Source organism: Diadema setosum, chromosome 18, assembly GCF_964275005.1.
Source record: "Diadema setosum chromosome 18, eeDiaSeto1, whole genome shotgun sequence".
NCBI lineage: Eukaryota > Metazoa > Echinodermata > Echinoidea > Diadematoida > Diadematidae > Diadema > Diadema setosum.
Window position 1 is genome coordinate 16,352,587 of NC_092702.1, and position 22,359 is coordinate 16,374,945.

At 39.9% G+C, this 22,359-nt stretch overlaps 1 protein-coding gene across 1 annotated transcript in view; it reads right to left on the reverse strand.

Moving 5' to 3' along the window:
* Positions 1-22,138, reverse strand: part of LOC140241574 (uncharacterized) — a 53,531-nt gene extending 31,393 nt beyond the window's left edge. Inside the window, exons 1-4 of the mRNA XM_072321309.1 lie at positions 22,076-22,138; positions 16,921-17,187; positions 6,393-6,563; positions 5,161-5,251 (exon numbers count right to left, since the gene is read on the reverse strand). Of these exons, the coding sequence (XP_072177410.1) occupies positions 5,161-5,251; positions 6,393-6,563; positions 16,921-17,141 (483 nt within the window). The 5' untranslated portion in view covers positions 17,142-17,187; positions 22,076-22,138. The remainder of the gene's footprint in view (positions 1-5,160; positions 5,252-6,392; positions 6,564-16,920; positions 17,188-22,075) is intronic.
* Between the last annotated feature and the right edge of the window lie 221 nt (positions 22,139-22,359).

Below are 22,359 nucleotides of genomic sequence, written 5' to 3' on the forward strand. Positions count from 1 at the left end.
AGTACATGACAGTTTCATAATGGATGAAAGACCCAAGACTGCCGGTGATCTAAAAAGTTGTACGAAAAGTGGAAAAATGAAGCAGTGTTGAAGAAATGCAAGGCTAAGCAGTGGAAATACAGCTGTGAAAGGTGAGTTTACTTATCTGTACGACGCCCAGATTAAGTCAGTCCCATATGTGCATCTTGGTGTTGGGACCGAGATGGGCATCATAACCTACTTTGAACATGTTGAGTTGATTTATGAGCAACGTAGAATGTCAAATTTGGGTTTTATTACAAATTTTATAATTAATCATTCACTGGGATCAATCTGCTGGGGAAAATCGTGAAATGGGCCCCACCATGCACCGGCACCACAAACAGGGCTCGTCGTGCTACGTGTTGGCTACCAGCTAAATGTTTACCTGTATCTAGCTGTACAAGGCTGTAGTGTAACTGGTTAGAGCTCTAACGTTAGAGCTCTATTAAATGTTAGTACTATATAATATGTTTTAGTAAATTAAACCTTTTGATCTACGGGTTCTGTTCGACGATGCAATACCAAGCAAGGTAAATTTACTACTAGGCCTAGTCTATACTAGTGGTCTAGTAGCTACTACCAGATATTAATAGGGTGGATTTACAGCAACAGGGCTGCGTGTGTATAAACAGGGTAAATTTACCGGTACTTTTCGGCGATGCAATACCAAGCAAGGTAAATTACCAGTAGGCCTACTACTAACGTATACGGTGGACTAACTATACACAGCCCAGTCGCTGTACATGGTACGTCGCGACAGGGCTGTACGCGCGCGACCACCAACCACTAGGAGAGCGACGTAATCGTATTACGATAGCTTTGAATTTTGATACTTAACATCATTTTTGTCACCTCAAACTCAACGAGTATACTTTTCAATATTTACTCTACATCTGATGCTATCAGTATTCAAATGTACGGAATGAAACTTACCGAAATTGATCATCATATCCAGCATGTCCACACGGTACACAATCTTTCACGCCAGGCCTAACTATACACAGCCCAGTCGCTGTACATGGTACGTCGCGACGTACCGACGGTCAGGAATTGCGCCAGAAAGTGTCATTTATTTGTTCCACGGACTTATCGCAAGTGGTCTCCATGGACCCAGTGTGGCGAACTATTCTTCTGTAATAGAAACATGCATTTAACGTGAGTAAAGTATTCTGTTTAAAGGAGAAAAGTATACATTTTCCTAAGTTTTGTAGTTGTGTTGAGGTTCCTCACTTTGAGGCTGCATGCCGCGCTCGTCAGACGCTGTTTTCGCATAGCGTAACAGCGTCTGGTCGGGCTAACGGTGGACTTACAGCAACAGGGCTGTGTGTGTATAAACAGGGTACCGGTACTTTTCGGCGATGCAATGCCAAGCAAGGTAAATTACTACTAACGTTACTAACATAGGGTGGACTTACAGCAACAGGGCTGCATGTGTATAAACAGGCGAGCCGCTGTGAACCAGTACTGACATGCAGTGGTGGGGCCTATTTAACAAGTATGCCGTTAGTTTAGCGTAGGGTTGTATACCTATGGTAAGAATAATCAAGGGTCATGAGGAAGTCTTTCCAAGGATAGAATGAAGGGCAAAATCGTGAAATCGGCCCCACAGCAGTGTGCTTGCACTCGTGCATTTAGCAATTAAGCAAGGTTAGGTTAGGGTTAGGGTTTAAGGTTAGGTTAGGGTTGTACTTATAGTTGAATTGGCTGTTGAATTAGTCGAGGGACATTAGGGAGTCTTTCCAAGAATAAAACATGAAGAGCAAAGAAAAAAAAAAAAAAACGGGAGAAAGGGAGGACTATGCTGTGGAAATCGGCCCTGCCTCTGTATCAATTGCTCGTAAACACCGTTTGGTGGGGCCGCATTCACAAGTATTATACTGTGGAAGAAAGCCCCAACGCTGTGCTTTTGTACCGATGAACGCCACACGGTGGGGCTGAATTCACGAGTATAAAGAGGCGAGCCGCACTGTAGTATTAGTACTGACACGCATTGGTGGGGCCTACTTCACGAGTATGCCAAATGAAGTGTATTGCTACATTGTATGCAGTGGAAACTGGTCCTGTTGCTGTATCAATCATGCATATTAAAGTGTCGTTTGGCGGGGCCACATTCCTCAGTATTAGCCCTGTATTGTGCAAGAAAGCACCATATTGAACACCACATGGTGGGGATGTAACAGGTAAGCTGCCGTATTATTTAGTACTGATGATAGAGAGACAGTGGTGGGGTCCATTTCACAAGTATGTCACTAATTATCTGTTGAAGGAACTGTAATCAATAAATGAAGTCACCTTGACTCATTTTCTCAGTTAAGTTTTCTGTAGATCTACAGCGTGTAACTATTCAAGTCAGTCTATACAGTACTGCTTATGCTGTGTTGCAGTGGTAATGACCTGGTTACCTACTTTTCTAACTGTTCGAGTTGGTCTATGCAGCACGGGTGCATTGCCCTGGTAATGATAGAATTAGAGCCTGTCTAATATTCACTGATGGATCTTATAATCCTGATATGATTGCATTAGTGGGTTTTTTATGGTTGTATTAAACATTTAAAAATTATGTTAAAAAATCTGTAAATCAAACTAGTCCCTTTCTTTTTGGTCTTTTAGTAGAGTAAGTGTTGCTCCAAATCACTATGGCTATCTAGAAGCTATTGAGAAATGTATCAAAATTGGAAGTTTGAGGTTGTGTTTGCTACTTGTGGACAGATATTCTAAGCCATCGGTATTAATTACTTTTGATTGAATTCTCTTATTCTTCTCCCAATTCAGGTTAATAGCAAATCATCCTTGGAAGTCATACAACCTACAGCATATCTGCAAGCAGCAAGTGTCACTGAGCTGGCAAGACACCCAACGACCTGCCCAACTCGTTGTCACGCCCAATACATCTGTCCCCCCAAGAGCAAACCTCCCAAGGAGGGAGTGGGTGTCATTAAATCGGATTCGAACCTGAGTTGGGCGTTTCAACGCAGCCATGCATCAGTGGGGGCTACGCCCGTCAGCAGGCTGCCAGTGTGGTGCACCAGAACAGACTGCTCAACACATCTTGAGTGAGTGCCCTGATCTCCGCCCTCCTGACAACATGGACCTGACACACCCTACTCCTGAGACTGTAACTTGGCTACAACAACTGAGGGACGTTATTTAGCTGCCGCTGCCTCATACGCAAGAAGAAGAAGCGCACATCGATGACACTTACCATGCCTTATACCAGGAGGGTGACAGGATGCATTCATAGCAGTGCATGAAAGGCCAAGATTTCGTGAATCAGAGGATTGCGAGAAATCACAGAGCTTATCGTTCATTTCTGAGCTCATGCGTACTGAACCAGACAACGGAACCATCACAGTGGTCTTAATCTCATTGAATGCTGAATCAAGCTTTCTTGAGTACGCCGGTAGGTGCAACGTACTTCAAGTGGCTGTGTGTTTTTGACATCATTGAACTTAAGCTGAGAGGAGGAGAAAACATCCCTGGAAAACAACATCAAGGTGATATTGCTTGCATTTAGGCGGTGGACAGGAATTTGGCGAGGGACTAACCAAGTGGCCACTGCTTTGAATGACTTCCTTGATATTGAATACTGTGGACATCTCTGGCAATGAGGATGAAGCAACAGTGGCCACCAATGATGAACGGAACTCTGACTCGAGCTTATGGCAAGACATTATGATTCCTAGGGCAGGCACTTTAACTAGTTGAGATATTCTGCCATGGACTTGATGGTATGCATTTCATGCGGTAAACCTCCTGTTTTGGCTGTAAATGACTCAATTTTTACTTTTCAGAAATGAACATGGTAAGAAGACAAAAAAAGACAATGTGATTCACAGTACAGATGCCTAGATGTAGGCCTTATTGCTGTTGAATTACGTATGTATACAAAGAGTTTTGTCCACAGATGTGCTTTCATGTGCATCTGTTGCCTTCTTAATAAGTACTACAGTTTTAGCAAATTGACATTTTTTTTAAACAGATGTTTGGGTAGTGCAAATCAAAAAGCCTCCAGCAAAGCCTTGCGATGCTTTCTTAGTATTAATAGGTAAAGCATACAATGTGAGGGCTTATCATAGTGATTTGTTTTCATGTCTGTTGCAGTCAGATTTCTGCATGACAACCTGTATTCTATTTTCACCTGAAGTAAATACTATCAGTCAACATGATTTCACAATCTCTGCAAGACCTCACTTTCCTTGAGTCACTGTACCTTCTGTATAGACTTCATGATATTCAGTGCAAAGTATCATTAGGAGATCAAAGTATTTTATTGTTGTTGCTGCTGCTGCAGTTGTATTTTGCATGTGTGGAATGTATAATGAATAGGTGTACAGTATGCTGCTATTATGAGTAAAATTAAAAGCAGCATGCTGGGAAAGATTTCACATTTTGATGTGTGTGTGTTTTGGTGCATTTGTGTGTGTATGTGTATGTGGGTGTGTGTTTGGGTGTGTGTGTGTGTGTGTGGGTGTGTGTGTGTGTGGGTATGTGTGGCTACTGTGATGTAAATTTATGCAGTTCTCTAGTATTTACCTGGATTGTACATTAATGACATTCCCTAATACCAATGTTGTTGAACAACTCAAAAGTATTTCTTCCAAAAGGCGCTAAATCCATGATTTCTTCCAAAAGGCGCTAAATCCGAAAAAATCTGAAATATAAAAATTCATAAAAAATAAATGGTGTGTGCAGGATTTTTTTAATGTGCATTTTTATTACCTACTGTGATGGCTCTTCCACTAGGAGCATAGAGCTAATGAATAAACAAGCTGTAATATGTGTAATTAAAAAACATCAATTTACTCGAAAGTAGCCGGAATGGATTTAGCGCCTTTTGGTTGCAAGCTCTTCATATGTATATGATTGTTGGCCTAGTGGTTAAGTGTCGTGTTCTGAATGACAGCCTCCATGATAGCAGCTTGAGACATTTGAGACAATACAATCTATTTTGTACTTTGTACCTTTTCCTTCATTGCTCTGACTGTGACTTATTTACTCACTAAGATTCTCACAATACTCCAAGACTTTAACAAATTACCCTTCGTTAAACCTTCAATTACATCATTAAGATTTTAATGGGGGATTTTGATTGTGGCATGCCCTTGCAGTCTACAGCGTACATGTAAAAGTGAAACATACCCCTTCATGAGCCAGCCTCGCTAGTCGATTTGCCTGGAAGTGCTTCAGGATCTTGTTGAAAAGCTTGGTTTGCTGAGTTGTCCATCCAGCCCTGAAGTAAATGCAAAGTAAAGGCAAACAGTCCGAACATGAAGAGTGATTAACCTGTTGAGGATGGACTGATTTTGCTACAACATGCATTTCCAATAGACACTTGGTCAAGTGTACTCACAACTCGTCCTCAATGGGTTTAAGTGATGATGATAAAATATGCCAGCATGATCATCGTTATGGCTGGTGGGCAACAGTCGAATGACACCATTCAGAAAAGTTTTCAAGCTCATTACAATCTTCAAAAGAAGCTTAAAATTTCTACTTCGTAAGAAATCAGTGTGCTATTGTCATTATTGATCAAATATTTATACTTGCGAACAAATGAACCTTATTTTGTTTTCGTATTAACTAACCTTCAGAATAGCAAACCTTTTTTTCTTCATTTTTTAAACAAAACTAACCTTCGGAATGACAAACCTTCATTCATTTTAAGATTAGCACACCTTTTTAATACCAATCCTACAAATATTCTGTTTTCAGATTAATGAACCTTCGGAATAACAGACCTTATTTTATTTTCAGACTAATAAACCTTTGGAATAATGAACTCAAACCAATTTTTCAATACAGTCCAATCTCTCCTATCTGGCATCCCTTTACATTTGTATCTGGTTTTCTCTATCATCCAAACGCTATCTCGCCGTGATTTGTTTTGCTTGTTTTTCTATCTTTTTTTAACTAATAATTATGGGGAAAAGGGGGATTCCAAACTCAGACAAAGTCCTGCACAAACTCATATGAATTACATAATATTCCCAACGTATCACATTCACATCAAATTTTCATCTACGTTACATGCATTCAGATATTCACTATCCCCAAATCACAGCAAGAACATGGACAGAAAACTTTTCATTAAAATCAGGACACTGTACAGGTGATTGTTCACTGAGCAAATTATCAGAAAATTCTGAATGCAGACGAGCTGATGAGGATGTGACCAGTTCACTCAAAATTGATACATGTACATGTAGCTACGTACCGTTGGGTAGGCAGCTGCATGTACAGTATTAAACATTGAGTCTCCCATATCTGGCAAATCCCTTTATCTGGATGAAGGCCAGTCGCGACATGTCTGGATAGGAGAGGTCAGACTGTAGGTTGCGGTTCTCATCGAATGATGTGGCACTCCATCTCACCTTGAGAGTTTGTCCTCCCAGTCCTCATCACTGCGAATGTCGTCCGGGTCTGTACGGGCGAAGTTCACGTAGCGCTCGCACTCGTTCATGACGGACTGGGCCTTTGCGAGGTCGTAGGGCATCGGCTGGACGGGGGCGACATCGACTACATCTATCTCAGCATCAGGCTCTCTTTAGTGTATGGAGACAAAGGGACATTAGTAGAGAATATGTCAGGAAGTCAGCAAAGGCTTTCGGTATCAAAAAGTGCTTTGTTTAGGAGGAAGTGTACATTGTTATACATGTACATCTGCTTGTATGTACGTTGATCATGATGACGCTGTGATAGTAATCCCTCACAATTATCAGAATGTTTCACCATTTCAGATCTGTATTCACTTCATGCCGTAGTAACGACTCAGCATGCTTTCATGCATTATAGGTAAAACATACATTAGTATACATAGTATATGCCTGCAGAAACTGTCAATTTGTTCTCTAAAGAACAGACAGACATGCATAAGAAATGTGTAATATAATGCTGTGATAACACAATTTCAGTTGGGTAACAAAGAAAAGGCAAAATATCAGCCAAAAAGGTACACCAACAGTAATGCAATCTCAGAGCATATCCAATCATGGTTGTTAAATGTTTTATAGTTTGCTTTACAGATCAGGCCATATCAGCAGTACCAGCAGTACGTAAGATTTAATCTCATCCAATTGTTGGGAAATACGCTGTACTACTATCATTATAATATTAGTGCATTTCCATTGTTCTGTTGAACATTCGTAGTTGTACATTTTCTCAATGAGTACTGTAACAGTTAACATTTTCGCGTTGTTGAAATTTTTGCACATTTCGCGCAACCAGAAGCTAGTGCAAAAATAAAAGCATGCAAATATTTTTGCGTACCATAGAGTATGTTCCAGTAGTTGATGTCTTGATTCTGCGGAATTAGAAACCTGCGGAACTCTTCTTACCAGGCCAAGCGCGAAAAATTAGTCGCGCAAAAATATCCACTTTTACAGTAGATTCAGTTGCCTATATACATCTTGGAAAGCAAGGCTGCACACTGGCACTGGCCCAATGGTCCAGACTGATAAAAATCACTGTACAGCTGTGGGACCAGTAACTTTTTCAGGAATGGATCAGTAAATATAACAAACAAGGCAAGTGCCATAATGTGTCTTGCCCATTCGCGTAGAAGAAATTGTACGCGAATGGGATATAACAGATTAAAAAAAAGAGATATAACAGATAAAAAGAGATACAAAAGGGTAAAAATTTATGGCAAAAAAGAAATGTGCCATAAAAACTTAACATTGGGCCCTTAAAGTTTGTTGACCCCTGCCTGTGACCTTTGACCTTGTGGTGACCATCCACTCCCCAAGGGACATCTATATGTACCATCCAAGTTTGGTCACAAACGGACCAATGGATCAAAAGTTATGACCCATAATACATGTAGAAATGCGCCATAAAAAAACTTAACATTGGGCTCTAAAAGTTTGTTGACCAATGCTTGTGACCATTGACCTTGTGGTGACCATCCACTCCCCAAAGGACATCTACCATCCAAGTTTAGTCACAAATGGAGTTATGGATCAAAAGTTATGACCCATAATAGAAACACCCCATAAAAACTTAACATTGGGCCCTAAAGTTCATTGACCCCTGCCTGTGAGCTTTGACCTTGACGTGACCTTGACGTGACCTTCATATATGGTAAAATGTGAAACTTTGTATGACCCCTCTTCCCTCGAAGTTTGATTGCAATTGAAGCCCAGAGTGAAGAGTTGTTGAAGTTTTTGTTGCGTTACGAACAGACGACGGACGGATGACGGACGGACAGACGCCGCAGGCGACCCCTTACTTTAGTCTCCCCTCACCTCTGGTGGGCTCAACAAAAATGGGTACCTACTGGTCCGATGGTCAGGTACGACCAGTAGAAAAATTGGGATAGTATGTAGTCCTGCTATAAGCCTATATTATTGCTGGAGTTGTGTACACTTTGTATACATGGTGTGCCTCTACACAGAAATCAATTGTTGCTTGAAATCTATATCCAGTGAATAAAAGATATGCTTGACTGGCTCTGTAATGTTAGCTGTCTTGCAGAATGAATGCCACTATGCTCCAAGTATAAGACAATGAATACTGTACAAGATTTCTTGATCTGCACATTGTGTACTGTATACATTAATGTACATGTACATCGTGCATGTACAATGTAGGGCCTACACTGTACATGTACAGCGTACCTCACAGCTGCTCTAAAGGTTTTTTTTTTTCATCCTCTACACGGCCGCGTTCATGCGAATTTTGTAGCCAGAATCACAAACATGAATCATGATTCAAAACGGCGTTTCAAATCACGGTCTCAGCGGAAGAGCGTTCGTGCGGGCTTTCGCAACGCTGATTCTGGCTCAGGTCATCCTTTGCCATTGCGCAGCGCACTGCGCAGTTTGACCTTGTCTACGTCTCTGCAACTCGAGCCAGACCTCCTTATTCCAACTGTACAGTCGAGTCCTTTACGTTTTTATTTCGGTGAATACTTTCCGATAAGCTGTGGCATTCAGGCTCTGCCCGCAGATCGAGGAACAGATCGAAGAATAATCCTAATTCTTCGTCTCTCCAATTGTTTCCCTTGGTATAGACACAGCGCTGCAGCCATTACTTTTATCAACTCAATCAGAGAGTAATTACATGTATTATTATATTAAACAGTTAACGTTAGATACTACATGTAGCATAGAATCGGTGTATGGCGTTGATGTAAACAAACAAGTGCAAGTATGGTACCAAAACACACGATTCATAAGACGTACACAAGCGCGCGAACAGAACTAGAAGCTGTGGGATACCCCATGAGACACGCATGCGCAGAGCGCACAATGACGTCATAGAATCATGACTGAAATCACGGTTGCGTTCATGCGGTTTATGCGATCGTGATTCTGGCAGAATCATGATTCAAAACGCCCTTTTTTCCGCGTTTCAGATCAGCGTTTTGAAACGTGTTTAAATGGAAAAATCGCATGAACGCAACGCAACTAAACACGTTTAGCGACTAAACGTGTTTAGAAATGCAATTCTAGTTTCGCATGAACGCAGCCCATATCAACACATGTAAAGTGTATGCACAACATGCATCCATAATAGTGTACAATTTGTACTTCCAAAATAGCAAGCCATATTCGCGTGCAAAGGGCAGCACAATAAGCCCCACTCTGATTTCGGTGGCTTCAAAGAAAAAAAAAAGAAAGAAAAAATCAAGCCAAGAAGCCCAGGGGTCTATCACTTGTTCACTGGAGTATCTGAATACTGTAAGTTCACCTCCCCCGCATTCTTGCAGGCTATTAATATTAATACAATACAATGTACCTATTGGGGGGGGGGGGGGAGGAGGGTGTTAGGGCCTTTTGTCACACTGGTAATACTTGTAATATCTGCATGGATGCCACACATAAATGGTGCAGGATGCAAAATACCATTCACAAAGTTTTTTGTCTGTGTTGTGAAATGTGCCAATATAAATGTCTTGTCAGAAAACACCCCCCAAAAAGGGGAATCCCTGGTTTTAGAAGATACACATAAGCTTTCTGGTACAATGTATTGCAGCTTAATCCTAACAGGGCTAATTCCCCCCCCCCCCCCCATTTTGCACAATAATTCTGCTACACAAAGAAGGCCTTGTCATGAGGTTTCTTGATGTTTTCTTTTTTTCAAGTCTTGCCCAATTTTTTAGACCAAATATGTGATGCCCAAACAAAGTTACGAAGCCACGCCCATCTTTGTAACTGCACGTCACCCTAAAATGGGCACAATTTTGTTATCTGTGTACATTTCCTATGGAAAAACAATGCTCTGTCATGAAACTCAGAAAAACTAATTTTCCCATTATTATAATTTGACTGATAAATTTCATGCTAATTATAGCAAAAAGGTGGTCAATGATAATTTCAAATGAAAAAGCAAAGAAAAACAAAAGTACTTGTCAACAAACAAACAAAGAATTACATCTAGAATACATGGAAGTTTTTATGATGTACCATTGTGGAATACAATATGTACCCATGTACTTGTAGGTAACCAAATTTAGACTCTCAATGCATTTTGATGTTTATTCAAATAAGCTAAAATGAGATCTTAGGGACTGTACAGTACTGGTTGAGGTGGGGATTCATGTTTTGAACATTCCTAAGTGAGATAATGAAAATTGGTTTCCAAATGGCTGAGATATCCAAAAAAGTGATAATAATAAAAGGCGACAGGCCACACCTTTTATTAGGATCTGTTTCACCTTGTTTTGGGATATCTCAGCCATTTCAAAACCGATTTTCATCAAATAAACTTTTGATACCCCTTAGAATTGCATGCTCTTTGACATCTTCTAGAGTGGTTTCTGAATATCTCGCAAAATGTTAAAAGCTAAATCCTCACCTCAACCAGAACTGTACACACCCTTTAAGATGATACTCAATAATTCAGGACTTCTGAATGATTCAGTTGGTACATATTCAAACAGCTGTACCAACCAATGAAATTGCTCCATACATTCTGTACATGTACACCCATTAGCTGTCGGAGTGAATCGTGTACAAATGCAGGAGCTTCTTTTGCCGTATTGGCTCTTATTTACGGCTCGACTTGTAGTCTCATGTACTGATGCTCTGCTTGCTCCTCTTGCATGAACTACACAATAAGACTTTGACAAAGGCTAATTTCACAGCGACAAACAACAGTCATACTGACTACAATGTTCAGCACATTGTATGTATACTGATCAAAGTCTACATGTACATTGTATGTATATGTACAACTGTATGTACAAAACATTAGATAACTTTAATTTTTTCAAAAAGGTGTACCCGGATGTTGCAAATTTGGTCTCAAAATCTGAAGAAGACTTTAAAAATGGCACAGCAAAATCTTTTCGCATTGCAGAATCATCACATGAAATGTCAAGGGGGGGGGGATCAATTTGACCCCCCCCCCCACCCCCCTTAAGATAGGGTTAAGAATCCAAACTTATACATGTACTGTATGTTATCGAGGAATAGCCCTTGAAAGAACTTGATCAAAATAAGCCATTGACTACGTGTAGGTTGACCCATTTTACCTACAACTTGTGTGTTGAGTCTTCATGTACAAATTGTAAACTGTGGTCATATGAATTTTTGTTGGTTTTGTGATGCACGGTCACTGATATAATTACATGTACAACAAGCTTTAGATTAAAGGACAAGTTCACCTTCATAAACATACATACAAGGACTGAGAGAATGTACAATTGTAGCAATATTAGTAGAACACATCATTGAAAGTTTGAGGAAAATCGGACAATCCGTTCAAAAGTTATGAATTTTTGAAGTTTTTGTGCAGTAACTGCTGGATGAGAAGACTACTGCACTGTATGATGTCACATGCGTACAACAATATAAGGAAAATATAAAGAGAATTTCAGAAAATTTCATCTTTTGAAAAAAGTACACATTTCCTTGACTCGTTACCGACATATGTTATGGGTAATATTATTCCCCCTGCCTCTAGAAAGAGGCAAGTCAAGTGCTCTTTTATTATGCAAAAAAAGTGAAAATACGTTGAATTTTCTTTACATTTTCTTTATACTGTTGTACACATATCACAAGCTGTAGTAGTCTCCTCGTCCAGCGGTTCCAACACAAAAATTTTAAAAATTCATAACTTTTGCATCAATTGTCCAATTTTCCTCAAACTTTCACTGATGTGTTCTACTAATATTGCTGCATTCTCTCAATCCTTATTTTTATGAAGGTGAACTTGTCCTTTAAGGAGTTTTCCTCTCTACATGTGTACAGGCTTGCACATTGTATACCTTGTACATACAGCTGCATACAGTACTTAAAGGGGAAATAAACCCAAAACATGAATTCTGCTCATTAGATTGGGTGTTGATAACTTCCCACATTTGCCAAGGGAACAATCTTATAAGATTTGTCCAAAGAGAGAAAAATCAGAGAATTTGAGAGCTCCGAGTGGGCATGTTTCCGTCTCTGCATGCAGCCATTGTTTCGAAGGTGCCGCCGCTCATCACAGGGGGTGTGACGTATTTGCGGAACAGACAGTGTCAGTCTCTCATTGGTCAAACTTCAACGTAAATACAATTCATATATACTCGATTTGTTGAATTAATTTTGTCGTATTTGCGATAATAATTCTAATCAAATATATATGTTCACGTGTAGTGTATTTGTGGTGTACGTTTGGGAGGTTGACCCGGAAGCAGAGGGAAATTGTGGGGGCTGGAGTTTACGGCGAGGTCACTCTTCACTTCGAGTTCGTTGTTTTTTGTGTCCACACAGTGCTTAACTACGAGTGAGGACCCCCCGCGGCTCGTGGTTAGAGCGCTAACCATAAGATTTCTCGTGGCTCGAAACATCGAGCAAACCTCAAGGTTTGGTAACTACGAGTGCGTCTTCACGGTCCCTAACTACAAGCTCTAACCTCGAAGTTTCCTAACTTTGAGGTTAAGGGCTCCCGTCTGAACGTAACTATTGTATACAGTAGTACTAATCAGTGGCAGATCCAGGTGGGGGTGCATCGGGCACGCGCCCCCTTTACTTTTTGTTATAAAACAAAAGAAATAAAAAGAGAAAAATGCGGGAGGGGACGTTCGCACCCCTTTAATTTTGTGCCCCTCTTTATGGAATTCGTGGATCCACTCCTGCTGATAAGTTCAATGTACAAATACAGCATACTATGTTATTAGTGCTCCACAAACAAGTTCTTATTGTACTAGTAAATTCTGTCACTGATTATCACTGAGATTCCCCTCAATGACATCACTTGGTAAAGGGGGAAAACCCACTTAGTGACCCATAACTGAACCCTACCCACTCCCCACAGACTTGTTTAAAGGAGACCTCCGCATGATTTTCAGACTTTTGCATTTGAACTTGTACTGTATAACTTGGTTATTCTGGGTACACTTATATGTACAGAGTTTCGTAGTGTACGTACAATTGTACAGTGTATGTATAGTGATGTATAGGATGAGGAAAAAATACATTTTTCAAAATTTACAATGAAGAAGGATGATGACATGGCAGATTCACCATAAGAATGTATGAGTGGGGCCTTGAGGAAGCAGAACAAAAGAATGGTACAGGTAAAATGTTAAGCACTGCAAGCAGTATTGTAATGGAATTACATTGTACATTGTTACATTTCTGAAATATGTGAGCCTCTATGTCATCATCCTTGTTTAGTGTACATATTGTACATGTATACTTTGTTTGGGGTTTTCCAGAGTATTGGTTTCTCTGCTCAAGAACCACATTAACTGACACGAAATCTATTCATGGAGTGCTTTGTAGATTTATATTCTATATGGTGTAAAATTGTAAGAATTGTATGGACTTCCCCTTTAATGCACACTATGCGCCAATGCACACGTACTTGTTCATTGCACATTGTGTACTGTATACAATGTGTCCACAAATAGAATATTATTCTACCAAGGCCCATGACGAACAGTACATGTAGTGTACTTGACTTGCTATTAACCCGTTGAGGACGGGCTGATTTTGCTACAACACGCTTTTCCCATCAAACTCTTGCCTGAGTATACTTGGGACTCGTCCTCAACAGGTTAAATGCAGTGCATAGTCGCTTGCATTTCGCAACTCCACATTGTGAGAGTGAAAGAAAGAAAGGAAAGATGTCCACTCACTACATCAGGCTAATGCAATGTGTTATGTGTAACGCTTTTCTGTGTTCAACAATTTTACATGTAGATTCACATCATTACAGCTAATATCATGCTAATGCTATTCTTACTCATACACATTAATTAAACATTGTAACTTTAATACTGCACATTTTCCACAGCAAAATTTGGGACCATTGCCCATATTTTGTTGTAAAGGACAAGTCCACCTTCATAGACATGTGGATTGAGTGAATTCAGCAATATTAGTAGAACACATCAGTGCGAGTTTGAGGATATTAGACAATCCGTTCAAAAGTTATGAATTTTTAAAGTTTCTGCTTCTAGTCACTGCTGAATGAGAAGACTACTACAGCTTGTGATGACACATGTGTAGAACAATATAAAGAAAATTTAAAGAAAATTCAGCATATTTTCACATTCCTTGCATAATGAAAGAACGCTTGACTTGCCTCTTTCAGAAGGCAGGGGGAATAATGTACGTCAGGGACAAGTCGGGGAATTGTGCACTTTTTTCAAAAAATACAATCAGGTGAAATTCTCTTTATATTTTCCTTTATCATTCAACGCATGTGACATCATACACTGTAGTAATCTTCTCATCCAGCAGTGGCTGCGCAGATAATTTAAAAATTCATAACTTTTAAATGGAATATCCTATTTCCCCCGAACTTTCACTGATGTTCTAATATTGCTGCATTCACTCAATGCACGTGTATATGAAGGTGGACTTGTCCTTTAAATATTTAACAAACTGTATAATTATGCAAAAGATTTTGCTAAGTTGTTATTTTGCAAATTTTGCGAGTCAGGTGCTATTTGCAATAAGACATGCGAAAATATTAACTCTGATCCCGACATACATGCGACATGCACACATACATGTATATTTCTCCATTCAGCACTGTACTCCACGACCATAAATCTAGCTAGTCACAAAATAGTCGGGAAGTCCGATTCTCGAAAAATTAGACTCAGTATTACCCCTTGAAGATGAGTCTCGAGAATACTCAGGCAGGTGTCTAGGGGAAATGAGTGTTAATTACATTGTAGTCTATCCTCAACAGGTTAAATATGGCGTACTATACACTAAATATCAAAGGTCTGACAGTGAACCACCCCCCCCCCCATCCTGACCTGATGGAGAGGCACAAACCCACAAAAGAGTGTTCAAATTCATACAATGTATGGGTTATTTTTTATTCTTTCCCTTTAAGAGGCAAAAGCTAGTGGAAGCAGGGGGTGGGGGCCAGACACCAGCCTGCCCCTCCCCCATTCCATAGTCCCTCAAGCCAGGTTTCCCCCAGATCTCCAGTGTATGTATTAAAGTCATTGAAACAAAAGTTAAGCTATTTGTATTGTCTTCACATGCCCTGCTACAGTGTACAACCAATCAAGTCAAAGGGAAGTTGTAATGTTACAGAAGTCATCATCTTGTACCTCTGAGTTTCGCTACACAGAATATCTTTTATTGGAGAAGATTATACATAAATGTTCAATTCATCTCATTTGCACAAATAAAATTGGAAAGAAATGTCATATTTGAAAAGCATTTCCTAATTTGGGAGAGAAACAAGCACAGCTCTCCTCCAAAACACATTGGTTACTCAGTAATAAGTTCAGTAATCAAGAAGCCTTTGTAAATTTTGCAATCAAACCAAATGATCATAAATGAAAGAGATGGGGATGAAATGAAAGAACATACAATTGTATGAATCTATTCATCAAATTATTTTTGCCCCATCTCATAAAACACAATAAAAAATAAGAAAATATGATAAAAACATGCAGCACATACAATTGTATGAATCTATTCATCAAATTATTTTTGCCCCATCTCATAAAACACAATAAAAAATAAGAAAATATGATAAAAACATGCAGCACAAAAACAGAGAAAGGATATGGTTTCTGGAAATTGAAGGCTTAATGGCATTTGAACATGTTCGTTATGGCGTACTGCACACAAGCAGCCTTTCGATTCTTAAAAGGTATTGTTTCACATTGGGAGCAGTGATTTAAAAAATGTTCTAGTTATCACATTTTATGCATATGTGTAGGTCAGTTGTACAATCTCTGTATCACAAAACATCCTACCATATAAAATTTTTGTAAAAAAGCCTAAACTATAAGGAGATATGAGTATTTTTCTCAATAAACCATAACTGTTGACAGTTATAGTCTAGAAATAGTTTTATTATAACTATTGTTCACATTTTGTATACTTAACAATTAATAACATTGATCATAATGATTCCTGTCCCTGATGTTTTTATGTATCTATCCCTAACTCACATTTTAGAACTATTTTGAAGCACTACAGCTCAGTTTTCGTTTGATCTGCAAACGGTGAATAATGCCTTTAATTCTGACCAGCCCTGCCTGACCATAGTTTACATGACCAAAACAGCCACAGTGCATACACTCTCTCACCCAACACATTATGTTTTTTTGTGCACCTGATCATGCTTGCGCCTCATCAGTCAAATTCTTGAAAGCAAGTTTTGGTGTTCTGACTTTGTCAGAATCGTGCCCTGCACTTGGAAAGAAAAAGACACAGATAATTTGGAAGTCACCTCATTCTTCAGAACTCTGCCAAACGTGAATTCTCCTCTTCTTCCATACCTTCTTTTTCTTCTTGGATCTTGGCCAGTGATTGAAATAATTTTCAAAAAAAATAATTGATAGTTGCATTGAATACATACCTTACAAATAATATGCATGCTGTCCTACAGACAGATGGCTGAAGCATCGAAGAATGTTCATACTCCTTTTACAGTTATGTATAGTTCAACACAATGAGAAATGGCAGAAAAGTGGCAGACACTACTCACACATGGTTGCGCTTTGAAGGCTGCAGACGCAGAGCCTTGGGGACAAACAGCATGCGGGCTGGCTTGGCATGGCTGGCGTTGGGATGCGAGTTCCAGGCCCTGGAGTACGAGTGGTCCAGCATAACCAGGTCTGACTCCCGATAGTCCCCGCAGAGCTGGGATAGAAAAGACGAACACAACCTGGAGCGGAGTCCATGGTCCGGAGTAGAAGACTCGGACATTGTGGCACGACTGTCTCGTCAAACACACTGTACCTGACTTTGGAACCTGAGCAAAAAATAAAACATCGCACAATAAAAGCACATTTACACTGAATATACTCCATCATTGAATTGACCTCACATTGTGATATATTCTGTAATTGCAGGTCTACATGAATACAATGTACAGTACAGTTGCATTGATTACTCTTTAAGGCAAACTAGTAAACTTCCAGCCCTAATACAATATTGAACGTAGATACACACACATAAATTTCAGAGACTCCAACTCTCCCGCTTTCGATGGGAGATCTCCTGCCGAAAGCCCATTTTAGCAAACTCTCCCATTCTCCCGCTTGAGATTTAATTTCTTCCGCCCTGACTCTGTGCTTTTCACAGGAAAGGATTTCTTACTTTATACTGCCATCGTATGTTGAAAAATAAGCCTTAGATAGCACGAGAGAGCATCTAGAACCCCAGAGCTTCCAGGGCCCGCTTAAGGGCCCTGGACCCTGGCTGCAAAGAACTTCGCGCTTTGCACTCGTGATGCACATATCAACTTGGAGTCTCTAGGGGTTTCAGGCTGGAGAATCTCCAGATCAGAAGGTGCTTGGGATTGGAGTCTCTGAAATTTAAAGCAACAAACACAATGCAAGCTGGGGACAAAATGATACCACAACAGTGTACTGAACAGGGGCGGATCCAGTATAATGCCGTTAAGGTGAGGCACCTTTGCAAAAAAAAAAAAAAAAAAAATGGGGGTGCATGGATTCTTCCCCCCCCCCCCCATATGTTTTCTTTTTATTAGGTGATACGCTATCAGCGTATCACCTATTGTGATTGTCAAAATCTCTCTTTATTTTTTTTTATTCTTCTTTCTTTCTGGACAATTTTGTGTCGTCAATATCTCAACAATGACATTACGGACTGACATGAAATTTTCAGTCAACATGTCTCATAACAATATCTAGCCACAATAAGGTTTTCATGACAGTAACATATCTATGACGTCATTTAGGCGCCATTTTGTGATTTTCGGACCTTGTCACATGATCGATCATAACTTCATAACTAGATGTAATTTCTGCGTCATTTTCGGTGGACATAAAGTTCAGGTCACGCTCTATCTTACTTTTTAACGCTAGTTACCCAGGTCTTCATTACGCGCGCGTTTGCGCGCGTCAAAATTTTAAAAGGCTCAAAACGACTTCCCAATGGGAAATCTCGAAGTTTCAGACAATTTTAAGCGTTTCAAACAGTTTCTCGCGGGCGCGTCCGTCCGCGCAATTTCGCGCGCAGAGGGCGTAACCAACATGAAAATGCAATTTTTTTGACTGATTTGGATTCCTGATACTTTGAGTAACAATATCCACTGATTTCCGATCGATGTTGACCTATAACAAAGGAATGCGCTGGCGTCAAAGTTGAAATTTCGTGTGCGCGTCTATGTGGAAATATAGCGAAAAACATGTCTTTGTTTATTTCGCAATAGCTCTTTAAAAAGTCCGTTGACCCTATGTTTTTATTGCATATTACAAAAGCATATGAATTGGAAATAACGTTTCAAGTATCAATATTTCCCGAAATACATTATGACGTCATCATATCATCATCTGAAATCAAAAAAGTGGAATTAATTTTTTTGAGGTACTGTTTCTAACATTCATTTGCTCGTATCTCTGTTGTTTAAGCTCAATATTATCCCAAATTCACATATGTTGTACTTTTAACATTTGCCTTTCAAGTCCTTGTCATGGTTTTGAAATTTGATGACGTTATCATACTTTAAATTGTGATTAAAAGTAAAGATGCAAAATCGGACAAGTTTACGTGTTATGTCTATGGGAAGTGATTTTTTTTAAAACCATCCATTGACTTGACAACGTTTAAGCACCTTTATCTCAGCTGATTTTGCTTCATTTCCTCTGAAATTTAAGTATGTTGTAGCTGAGACAATAAGCTGCAGTAATCATGCATTTTGTTCTTTGAAATCTTCTCATGAGGTTGACAATTTTGCAGTTTAAAACTGAAAATGAGAATGGAATGTGGACGAATCGATTCCTGATTCATCTTTCACATACATAAGTTTACGTTCCTCATATTTTCTCGTCGAGACGTATGGCCGAGTGGTTAAAGGCGCCGTCTCAGAGACGTGAGGTTGCACTCGTGCGGGTTCGAACCCCACAAGATCACGAAACAATAAACCTAGCTATTTTACTTTTTTTTTCTTCAATGGTGTATTACACATTCGTCCATGTAGAAATTACGTTCGTATATAAACGCACCTATACACACACACACACACACACAATATCCCTCTGTTTTGTGTTGGAGACCACATTGCTTCGACTGCTGCAGAATGTTGCATCCTGACTCTGTCAAATAGTATGTAATGACGACAACGGAGGTGTTGTACTTTGAGCAATTGTCTTTCAAGTCCATGTCATTGTTTTGTACTTTGATGACGTCATCACACTGAAAATTGTGATTAAAGGCAAGGTATCAAAATCAGCCGATTATAGGTTTTATGTCTGCGGGACGTATTTTTCCGAAATTGCCAGAAATGGCACAGCGACCTCAGTCGTTACAAGGCCGCATTTCCTTCTAGCAATGCAATACATGTTCACGCGGCCACAATTGTTGAGTGGGCATTGACTTTTTCCCCCTGTAATATCTATACATTTTTTTTTCGGCCTTAGCGTTTCCGTGGATGTCCCGTGGCCGAGTGGTTAGAGAAACCGTTTTGCATGCACGCTCAATATAACTTCAAGGTGCCTATATCACATTCTTTTCTTTGTCGATCACAGATGACCGACATCTGATGACCCCAGGCGTATCACCTAACTCGTCAGTGTGACGAGTTTCATGTCTCGTTTCTTTTGTTTTCACCAAAAATAAAGAGGGAATGCACGCTCAGTGTGCCCCCCTCTGAATCCACCATTGTTGAAGCTTACAAGGTACAATATTACATGAAAAAGTCTCCTTCTATTAAAAGGACACCTGAAACTCACTTTACATTCAATACATGTGTATAAAACTGTAACACGAAGAAAACTGGACATACACAATTAACTTAAGTGAAAAAAAAACTCACAATAATACAAAGTAGAACTATTGTACATGTCTGCATTGCCATTGGAAATTCCCACACATTTAACGTACTATGCACATGTACATGGTCCATATCTGCTCACACAGCAAATTAGCAGACTTGTGTGACCTCTAACAAATATCGACTAGTAGCAATGTTGAACATGCAGTAGCATGCAGTCCCCAACATCTGATGTATTACTGCTAAAATTGTGTATGTACAGTATACCAAATACAAGTATGTCTACTATTGTACCTATAAAATACTGAAGCATATCTTGCTAGCATACATACTTTCATACTGCACTGCACTGAACAACCATACACAGTACAATGTGTGGAAAGAAAGATCAATGGCAATACAAGTGTATACAGTATCCAATGTATGGATCTGTACGAGGCAGTTGTAGAAAAACACAGACAAGGAACATTCCCTCGAGAACAGCGAGAACATGCTTGCCGAAACGTTGTGATTGGGTAGGCCCTTTTCAGGGCCACTCACATACTCCAGAAAGAATATGTGGTGCACCGTGAAGCCTTCTACCACCCAACGTTCTACCACCACAGAAGCCTTCAAAGATTTCAATATATTATTATCATGATTACAATGTATAAGGGTATGACTGAGACAAGCAGTGACAAGAAGCGAAATCAAGAGCTATATCTGTAGTACAGCTGTATGTAGTCTGGCAAGAGTTCCATATGTACCCCCCGCTATGTGTTTATGTATACAATGTAAGTAACATGATTAAGTTTAGGAGGCTTTGGGATTAGGATTTTAGAGTTTACTCAGTTTAGGATTAGGGTTAGGGTTAGAGTTAGGGTAATTTAATATTGATCTCGGTGTCCTTGGTACCGTAACTCCTAATAACTACACGTAGGGTGATGCAGACTTCAGAGGAAGCTCGTCATACAAACAATGTACATGTAGGTCTATATAGTGGGGGGTACATGTATGGAACTCTTTCCATGTAGATGGTTCTAGTCTAATAAATTAAAACTGCAAGTAGGACCTAGGACTTGTAACTGGTTAGGTAGACTAGATCTACAACTATCTGATCTAGGCCCATTTGCAATGATTTGTGTCACATTTCAACAAGGTCATCATGGTCATTATTAGCAGAAGCCACCAAATCCTGTGAATCACAGTAAAATTTATCTGGCTTTTTCTTTCAGCAGAACGTGCATGTTTATACAGCTACCTCTTTCCGGCTCCCTACATGTACTCACACAGATCTATTTTATTACATGTATTCAAGTACAGACTGCTAGCTGCATGCTAGGAGCTGCTCTAGCCCCGAAGACCGCGCCGCCAGGCGCGGTCCTGGCGGCTTCCCCACTGTTTCGCTTATGTTATAGTTCAAGTATTCTGTGCGCTTGTGCATGTGATTGTGAATTCTGTGAACATCGGTGAGCTGCTTATAAGACATAATTTTGTGCATCACAAGCAATGAAATGCATCAAACAGTCGCCGATGATAGTCATTTAGGTTTCATCGACCCATGTAAGTATTCCTAGTAGTTTCTGTTGAAAAATTAAGGAAATATAGCGCCGCAAAGGCACCCGTTTGTTCAACATGAAGATCTTTTATGGGAGCACGGCGCAGCCGCCACACTACGTGTGGCGGCTGTCGCAGTTAGGAGCTGCTCATGCATGCTGCGTGCACCAAGCAAAAAAGGAATTCCCACACAGATGTGTATGCATGGGACAACAATAACGGGTTTATAGATGTAACATTTACAACATGCACAGGGCTACCTGAATTGGCTTAAACCGTTGAATTTATCAAGATTTTGGCACAATATTAACATGGAATGAATCTAAACGGGGTTCTCCTCAATATTAAACGCATGAAATGAAGATACCTTGTTCTATTTTTATCCTCGTCGGCGCGGCGTTTATACCCGTCGCATGGCATGGCGCTGGCATGTACCGCGTAAACATTCGAGATATCGGCGTATGTGTATCATGCATGCATACGTACAGCGCGGAAGCCGGCGTGCACGTGTGTCCGAGGCCGTTCTCGCGCGGGCGCGGACGGGACCTCTCAGAAAATGCCATAGATCATCACCACATCACATCATCAGGGATCAATGGGAAAATCATTAATGTTGTTTATAATATGTATAAGAATGCAAAATCCTGTGTA